The 9657-nt window shown below is 34.6% G+C and overlaps 1 protein-coding gene across 1 annotated transcript; it reads left to right on the forward strand.

Annotated features, from left to right (window-relative positions):
• Window positions 1-3234: 3234 nt before the first annotated feature.
• Window positions 3235-9086, forward strand: LOC106474739. Its single transcript, XM_013935431.2, has 2 exons — window positions 3235-3426; window positions 7053-9086. The coding sequence occupies exons 1-2, from the start codon at window positions 3269-3271 to the stop codon at window positions 8563-8565; spliced, it is 1671 nt and encodes a 556-aa protein (XP_013790885.1). The 5' UTR covers window positions 3235-3268; the 3' UTR covers window positions 8566-9086.
• The last annotated feature ends 571 nt before the right edge of the window (window positions 9087-9657 follow it).

The following is a 9657-nucleotide window of genomic DNA, read 5'->3' on the forward strand; positions in this document are numbered from 1 at the left end:
CTTACATTTGTAACCGGTGGTTACAACAAAAAACAGTTTTGCTTAGCTACGGCAACAGAGTCAATATGGCCGCCAGTTGCCCGCATTTGTTGAAAACATTTTCTTTGTTACCAATGGACGGGTCGCTTCCATCAATAAATGATATTAACGACAAAAGAGTAATCGCAAACGATCGAAAACTACGAGGGGGCCATAAAGACCTGAGGAGTGTAAACCTCATTTCCATAATGATCTCGTTTTCTTCCGCGTGTTACTTAAAGATTTCTTTCTAAAGTTTTATTTAAATTTAAAACATCATCAAAAATATTTTTGCATTTCGAAAATCAACTAACTCTTTATGCTTTTATGCACTCTATGCACAATTCCACAGCCTTTATTTAGTCAGACATTACTCATAAAATCTACATTAATTTGTTGTTGTTTCATTTAAAACATTTCAAGTATAAATACTGATAAACGTAACAGCTTTTATGGTTAAAATATAGAAGTAAATATAATTGTTACAAGTAAACTCGCTTTGTTAATTCAAGTGTAGCCTAAGTCAGCGGTTCTCAAACTTTATTCACCCCTTTTAATATAACATTTTTTCGCCGACCCTCTAAACCTATCGATGTTTTTTGTTTTGAAAAAAACAACAACAAAATTCCGTGTCGATAAAAGTCGTATTCTAATATTAAATATTTTGATTCACATACATTTAATTTTACGAAAAATATTTATAATTCTGTAAATCATATTATTTTAAATATTTTAATAAAATTTTGTGATTACAATGGTTCAAACTGCTAGTTTTCGATCATAATGGCTGAGGGGAGGAGATATATTTTTGTTAATTTTTTTTTGTAAAGAGCAAAGCTACACGATGGGCTATACGTGCTTAGTCCACAGAGGGTATCGAAACCCACTCTTTATTGTTAGAAGCCCGCATAGTTACCGCTTAGCCTCCAGGGGGGTTTCGTTGCAAGATGAATGAGTTTGACCTTTATTTAGTCTTTAGCTAAGTCATCCCTCTAAATATCAGCTCGAGCGTGAAGCGAGTTGATAACTTAAAAAACAAACTAGCCCATAATGAATAACAAAGCCCATACCACGCCCAGCTGAGTTACATGATTTATTGTATTGGTTCTTATCGGTTTGTTATATCTCCAATTTTAACTCATCGTTTTTAACAGAACAATACAAAATGTAAATATAAACTATTTTCCATGTAAATTTGGCATTGTTCCCTTAGTGCAGATTTAAACTCGATTGTAAATTACTTTACACGGCATTGTGTATTTACCTCTTTCTTTATCGTTCTGTATCTATATCGTTTCGAATTTTGTACATAACTATAACAGTTTTAGTCCAGTCATACATCTGATGTAGAGCATTCACCCGAAATGTTGCAAGTTTCCGATCAGCTTTATCCATCTGTGACGCCCCCCAGCGGCATGTCTGCGGACTTACAACGCTAGAATCCGGTTTCGATACCCGTGGTGGGCAGAGCACAGATAGCCCATTGTGTAGCTTTGTGCTTAATCACAAACAAATAAACCATCTGTGTTGTAACACAGAATTATATTTTAATCGTTTAACTTTGTGTAGACAGTTCCATAATAATACATGTTGTAACACAGAATTTTATTTTAATCGTTTAACTTTGTGTAGACAGTTCCATAATAATACATGTTGTAACACAGAATTTTATTTTAATCCTTTAACTTTGTGTAGACAGTTCCATAATAATACATGTTGTAACACAGAATTTTATTTTAATCGTTTAACTTTGTGTAGATAGTACCATAATAATACATGTTTATATGTGTATCAAGATCTTGAGAGAGACACACAGAGGGAGAGTTTAAATATTCGTCTTTTATTCATCACGCTACACCGATAATTACTTAAAAATTAAGGATATTACAGTGTGTATAAGTTAATGAATAATTGCTCAGCGTGATCTCCATTTCTTCTCAATCAAGGTCAGACATTTTTCTTTCCACAGTATACGTTAGTTTCCTACAAAGGACGCCGGGATAGAAATGATGACGCCATGTTGCAGCGCTGTACGAGCGCCACAAAAAAACAGGCTTTAAGACTACACAGAGATTTCAGCGTAGCGCGACAATACACGTCTTTCAAGTCGTTTACTGACGTTACTTTCACAATGGCGATCATAATGTGACACTCAAGTACAAAAACAAAGGTTTTCGCAAAAAAATCGCAAGTAATTTGCTTATATTGGGGAGGGATATTAATTTTTACTTTTTGCTGAGTCACATTGTTTGGCCTAAATTACATGCTTACACAGGGAAAGAACAAATACACTAAAAACAGTCGGTAGGATCCATCTGTCTATTAATAGTATCCGTTAGTCTGTTTTTTTCTCTCTCTCGGATGTCATACAATCAGCTAAATGTTGACAGTAAATAAAGCCGCAAATAAACTCTTTAGAAACTTTCGGCTCTGGAGTGTATGCTTAAGTAAAGAAAATAGTTTTTTATCAGTTCTACGCCGAATTCGTTATTCAGTTCAATAAAACTTGCTAACAAGAACACGTAGGACAAAATCGAAGATAAATTATGTTTGAACCAGTAGCAATTTCAACTGGAAAGTAAAACACAACAAAAAACAACTGTTGGTTTATATACTATGAGAGGGTGTAAATGGCACATTTAAAACCAATAACACAATAAGCTGAACTGAACGTTTTATGTTCTTTCTTTTGTAGTATGTACGGTTTCCATCTCAACGTTTTTGTTTCCAGGCGCTGACCACTTATTAGGTCTAAGCCTACTTCACTTTACTTGATCAGTACAAGGCCAGCGTCTTTAACTTGCCTCAGGGATACGGAAATAATCAGGTTGATAAAAGCAATACCATATAAACGTTTGCATGTTTATTATTATTATTATAACGGCGTAAGTTATTTTCTTCTTCCAAATATATATCAGTGTCAATACTCAGTATTCCTTTTGTTTAATATCATTTTCGGCGTACGTATTGGGGATTAGGTCAGCGATTAATTTTGACTTGCTTATCCTGTTATATTATCCCAAACAATGGAAAACTTATAAATAATCAGTGGAATTATTTACTAATAACAATTTCCCAGTTAATCTGAATGCAATGTTTCAGAGGGGAGGAGGGGGGTCAACATGCCTGCTGCCCGTCTCACGGCAGAGTTAGTCAGGCTGTAAGAGGGGTGGATAAGACGCTGCTGCGCATGCGTGTCTTATGACTTAAAGCGAACACTGTTCTAACGATGGTGTAGTGGGTCATAGCAATGGCGAGGTCTACCGATACAGAGATGAACACCCTGACACAACTGAAAGGTTCAAAAATCAACGTTCTTGTAGAAGAGGCCCTGATTGATCTATTGGTTGTAACCTATCACTTCGAAACCAGAGAATTTCAGGGATTATTACTTGAAGTCTCCAAGAAGTGAGTAATTTTCCCAGCGGATTCAAGAACCTCTCCCATATTTTAGATGTCTTCAGTTTGTATTAATATAATTAATCATGTTTCAGGGATGTATCGCCGACCATAATTACGAGGAAGGAAATAATTAACAATGTATTATTGTAAGATCTTACTGAATTGCTGTGCTCGTAAGGATCTTAAACTTACATCTGACTAAGTGAACAGTTATATGTACCAGGGTCGTAAATAATCACTTTTAAACTCATCTTCACTAGAAGGGCGCTATCTGTACTGATTTTTTTTTCACTTTTATTTTTCAAAATTGTATTTAGCAACTATTTCATCAGACAGAATGTTTGCAATATAACATCTATACAAACATCAATTTTTTAAAAGTACTATATTTTCCGATTCTTTAACCGTAAAGCTATCATTAAAACTTGTGTATATATTTGGCTAGCTTACACAGATGAGGCTGTTTTAATTACAAAATGTATAAATGTTATCAAAACTCCTGTCCATCATATATGGATAACCGAAGTTTAAAATCATAATAAAGCTTCTTATCCATCTTGTTAATATGAGATTCTCTTACAAGGGGATAAAGATTACATGAACACTCACAAATAATAATAATTATAAACAATATATATATAAACACTGTTTTTAACACATCTGGCCCCCCAGTGGCACAGCAGTATGTCTGCGGACAACGCTAGAAACCGGGTTTTGATACCCGTGGTGGGCAGAGCCCAGATAGCCCATTGTGTAGCTTTGTGCACAATTACAAATAACACATCTGTTTAAATTTTTTCTAAACATAAAGCCGTTACACTGGAGCTGAGCTGTATAGAAACACCCAAGTTCTTCTTTGAGTTGAATCAACCAGAAAATAACAGATAGAAAAAAAGTTTAATTTTATCATAACTTGTGCTATGTGCTACAGAATACAAATTATTGTATGGAAATATAGCTTCGTCTAATTTAAAAATCAAACAATCATTTTTCAGTATTCTAAAAATTCGTCCGGTTTTTACCCACACATCCTATTCGCTTTATGCCAGGGAATAACATTTGCTTCTACTGGGCTTTCACTGTATTACGGGATACAGTTTCGTGAGTTTATCAAAGTAGTCTGTATGTTTCTATGGAAACCTCGTTGCGTTAGGTGTTTTCATTATTATCTAAATGTGGTGCTATAAATATATATGTGGAAAATAATTCAAAGTTCAGAACTCTTTCTTTTTTTACTCACATTATACAAGGCTCTTTACGGCGGAAGTAACACGGCTTTCTCCATACACTGAAAATAAACCTAAAATTTATAAAGAGACTTAAGTTAAGCTGTTGGAACCGTCTTACAAAGAACGTGGGGGACCATCCTTTACATTCACATTCTATACAAATTGTTGTCTATAAAATATATTAATAATAAAAATGAAGAAATGTCTGATTCTGGTTTCAGTTTTTTCTTATAATGGACAAAACAGACAATTTTGTAAGTCAAGATTTGATTTTTTCAACTTTTAGAAACGTATTTCTTTATCATTTATATCTCAACATAAGAGATCCGTAAACATAATGGTTTCATTACTGATTTTTGTTTAATTAGGCCTAACAAATGTAACCTTTCTCCAAAGGTTCATTACTGATTTGTATTTAATTAGGCCTAACAAATGTAACCTTTGGAGAAAGGTTTATTACTGATTTGTATTTAATTAGGCCTAACAAGTGTAACCTTTCTCCAAAGGTTCATTACTGATTTATATTTAATTAGGCCTAACAAGTGTAACTTTTCTCCAAAGGTCCAGTATTATAATGTGCCAAGTAATCTGTTTTCATTTTCACCCCTTTCACTGAGGTTCTCTACTTATTTGTGTTTAATTAGGCGTAACAAGTGTAACCTTTCTCCAAAGGTTCATTACAACAGATTGTAAAGTAATCTGTTTTTTGTACAGTTTGCTTAAATTCGCCAGAAGCTTTTTCAGATTGGATCCCCATTTAGTGAGTTATTTTATTTTTATTACAGTAGCTTTTCAAATAAGCATGCATATACTACATGAAAATAAGTTAGTCCTTTCAGTGTTTCAGGTTTTGTTTCTGATTAGCCCTTTTTCAGAACTTCGTCATATATATGTAGCTTGTACAAGCGATGTGTATCAAATATTGTGTTTAATTAGCACTAACCTTGGTTAAGTACGGCATTCTTGCATAACATTCTCATCTATACATCTTATAAAATAGTAGTGTTTCAGGGTTTGTGTTTGATTAGCCCTATATCTGATTAAGTATAACCTTTCTCCAATATATTCTCATCTATATAACTTATACAGTAGTAGTGTGTCAAGTTTTTTGCTTAATTAGCCCTAACCCTGGTTAAGTATATGACCTTTCTGCAATATTTTACCATATATATAACTTGTAAAACAGTAACGTGTACATTTAATTAGCCCTAACCCTGGTTAAGTATATGACCTTTCTGCAATATTTTACCATATATATAACTTGTAAAACAGTAACGTGTACATTTAATTAGGCTTAACCTTGGTTAAGTATGACCTCTTTGTCAAATCTTCTCACCTATCTTGTAAAATAGTAGTTTCAGGGTTTTTGTTTAATTAGCCCTAAACCTGATTAAGTATAACCTTTCTTCCATACTTTCTCATCTATATAACTTATACGATAGTAGTGTTTCAGGTTTTGTGTTTAAATAACCGTAACCCTGATTAAATATGACACTTCTTCAATATCTTCTCATCTATATAGCTTGTAAACTAGCAATATAGCAGGTTTTATGTTTAGTTAGGCTTAACCTTGGTTAAATATGACCTTTCTACAAAACCTTCTCCTGTATACAACTTGTACAATAGCAATGTTATAGATATTGTATTTGATTAAACTTAACCCTGGTTAAGTATGCCCTTTTTATTACACGTCTATATAGCTTGGACAATAGCTGTATATCAGGTTTTTTTTTGTTTAATTATATCCAACAATGGTTAAGTGTGACCTTTTCACAAGCCTCGTGCCTAAATTTGACGTACTTTTATATATTTAATACTGCATTGTTAAATTATTCAAATTTCCCAGTTAACTAAATAAAATGTCAATAAATTAAATCTGCTAAGAAAATCCACCCCCTACAACGTGTGTAGTATATATATAACTTATAATGAAGCATTGTTGAATGTCTTGATTTTGAAATGCAGAATACTGATTAGTTCTCAACAACAATTCTGAACGTTTTGTTCATACATTTGAATAAATAATAAAAAAATAATGTTTTCACCGTATTCCTCACGTGTCAATACTAGCCATTGGAAACAGTTTACTCGTAGACACGTAAGGGTTACAATTCACGAATCACTGAATGTTATCTTCTTGAGTTTTAATTTTTTAAAGTCTCAAGATCAATAAGAAAAGTAGTCCACATTTTTTTCTACAAAATGCTACAAAAGTGTGTATACAAATTATTTACAAAAAACTTGTAAAAAAGAACCTTTTAACTTATGCATTCTTTTGTAGACACTTAGTTAATAGTGAAATTTTAATGGAAGTCAGATTCCAAAAAAAGGGTGTGTGTGTGTTGATGATATTTTTAACGTTTGTTATTGATTAAGTCTTAGCTTCTGTCTTGAATTCTTTAGGAACGGCCCGCCAGGTATTTCTTCCCTTAAGTTTCAAGAGATGTTGGACTCAACAACCCGTACCAACGAAAAATCCGAAGAAGCATTCTACTCATTAAAACAAAGACACACTTATTTTGACCCAGGTGGAAAGAAGGACGCCGTAAATTTTTCAACGACCCAGGATTCTTTTCCGTCGCGGCGGCGGCCTCAGGGAAGGAATAGCCGGGAGCGACAACAGCATGTCCGCATGAGACGACTTCGGCCAAGACCGGTTTTGTGTTCTCGTTGTTTTTCTATGTGCAATGAAAATGCGGATAAGGCTAAAGAGCTTCAAAGTTTTAAAACAGATGAATCAGAATCTGTCAAGGCGAGAATAGAAACAAGCATATTACCTAGTCCTACTACACATAAATGTAATAATAAAAAAGCATCTGCCCTTCACACTGACCTTAGCCGTCCTTACGGGCTACCCCAAAACCCCATGGGGTATAGTGTTGGTAGAGGACGATTGTCAACGCGCACGGGTCGATATCGTGCTGAATCACAATATTCTAAGTCAGGTAGGCCTACAAACAAAGAAAACTTGTTGAAATTCCTCACTGGTTCTAAGAATGGTGAACCTCCAGAAGTTCAAAATGCCCCCGAATGTAAATCGGTGCCCCCAAAAAGACGTTCTTCTCAAGACGTAACCCAATTTAGGTGCACAGAATTACGTAAAAGGAGATCCACTGAGGATTTTCTAGAGGTGGTAAAAGCGGAAACAAATGGTACATCTAAAACCACCCAGCAGGTAGATCAAGTTAGGCCTAAGTCAGCAGATGCTCAAGATAATATTAGCAATTCTTTTTTCAATCAAAACAAGGGCGGGATCTCTAAAAATTATATGACAACATTAACCGCTCCAAGGACAAGTCCTGTTATTAAAATATCATTTGCTAACCCACAAGGGCAAGATACAGTGGTAAAAATTCCGGCGAGGCTATCCTCAGAGTCGATACCAGTTCGTACCGATGACCCAGATGACCAGTGTTCACAAGAAATCCACAAAAAGGATAATCCTGTCTGTATCAGTTATCAAGAGGTTTCGTCACGTGACGACAAGGCCGCTAGGAGAGCGCAGAAAAGAGCGAGAAAAGAACAATTTCCTAAATCTACCTCGGTTCTCGAAAACAGTGGGTCTAACCATGAATCGCTCCAAGGTAGACATCACCATAAACATAAGACGAAGAAGAAACGAAGAGACAAACATTGGACTTCTATAAATGGGAGTGATTCAACACACGGGTCTCTTCCAACAGAATTATACTCGTACAAAGGCAACGTCGACTTTGGAGACGAATATAAGTACCATATCGTTCCAGAAACTGAATGTTCAGAAGAACAAGGTTACAGTAAAAATCAGACTTTAAAACAGAAGTTATCTATAAGTCTTCGTCGTCTTAACGCAGGGGCATATACCCAGTGCACCCCAGGCAGACCCCTTGATCTCAGTTTCCGAGAGGACACTATTGCTGAAGAAGGAGAATCGTGATAGGGTTCTAGCAAAGAAAACGGGAGACAAACCTGAGATACAGATACAAATAAGTGCTTATAAGGTAACATAACGTACGCTCGAGACTAGCAAACGGGTTAATTAAGACGTATGAAATTGCTTTTAAGTAAAATGCATGGATTTCCCTGGTGACTGAGAGGGACACTAGAGCTAACGGTTGTCCAAAATGATAGCGGTGTAACGAGCCTACGTTTATTTATGACTTGGTTTTCCATCCTTTCTGTAAATATTCTGTAATCAACTTGTCTCGTTTCTTAATGAGTTCAGGCTGCAATACAAGAACAAAAAAACAAGGGCCTTGCAAAGAATTAAACTTTTCTTAACACCGAAGGAAGTTCCAGTGCAATACCTCATAAATTAGATCTTAATCATAAATTAGAATCTCTGATTCGTAACAGTAACCTTTAAAAGGTTTATGTATATATATATATATAATGTTTTACATATCATTGTAAAAAATTCGTTCTAAGATCATGAAGTTTTAATAAACAGACTTTCAATTTTAGGGTTAATACGACAACTATGTAATTTTTTTTTGTATCAAAAATGCACTGAACAGCGTATGATGATAAAAGATATATGCTCCGTTAAATCCTTCTCGGTGTAGTTAAATTTCCTGACAAACAATATCTCTTCTGTTGTTTTAACTGCACGACCAGAGCACAGAATACATACTGGGTTTTCTTATGAAGAAATGGATTCGACTTCAATCCTCTTTTTTACATTTGCAAATTTAGTGAAGCTAGGACTATTTTTGAGTTTTTTCTGAGTTGGGTATTATTTACTCACATTGTAGCTGCTATATGTTGACCGCTGTTCTGTTGGTACTCAAACATTCTGTATCGATAACAATACTTCTGTAAAAACCGTGTACGCAATCATTGTTGGTTTTAAAAACGGTAATAATACTGAAAACGGCTATTGTTATGGTTACACGTTAGCACCGGCCAAAACACGTATTTCCTTGAGCAGTCTAAGTAACATGTAAAAAAAAAAAATACAATACCGAAATTTTAACTTAAAATTAAGTTAATTTTCTAAAAATATGTTGGTCTTCATATTTTATTTTGC

The sequence above is a fragment of the Limulus polyphemus genome, unplaced genomic scaffold, assembly GCF_000517525.1.
Source record: "Limulus polyphemus unplaced genomic scaffold, Limulus_polyphemus-2.1.2 Scaffold7624, whole genome shotgun sequence".
Taxonomy (NCBI): domain Eukaryota; kingdom Metazoa; phylum Arthropoda; class Merostomata; order Xiphosura; family Limulidae; genus Limulus; species Limulus polyphemus.

Bases quoted from the DNA above. Each gene is read 5' to 3' on its own strand.
- LOC106474739 (XM_013935431.2), top strand. From the start codon at position 3,269: ATGGCGAGGTCTACCGATACAGAGATGAACACCCTGACACAACTGAAA. The intron at 3,427-7,052 runs GTGAGTAATTTT...TGAATTCTTTAG, and splicing joins TTACTTGAAGTCTCCAAGAA to GAACGGCCCGCCAGGTATTT.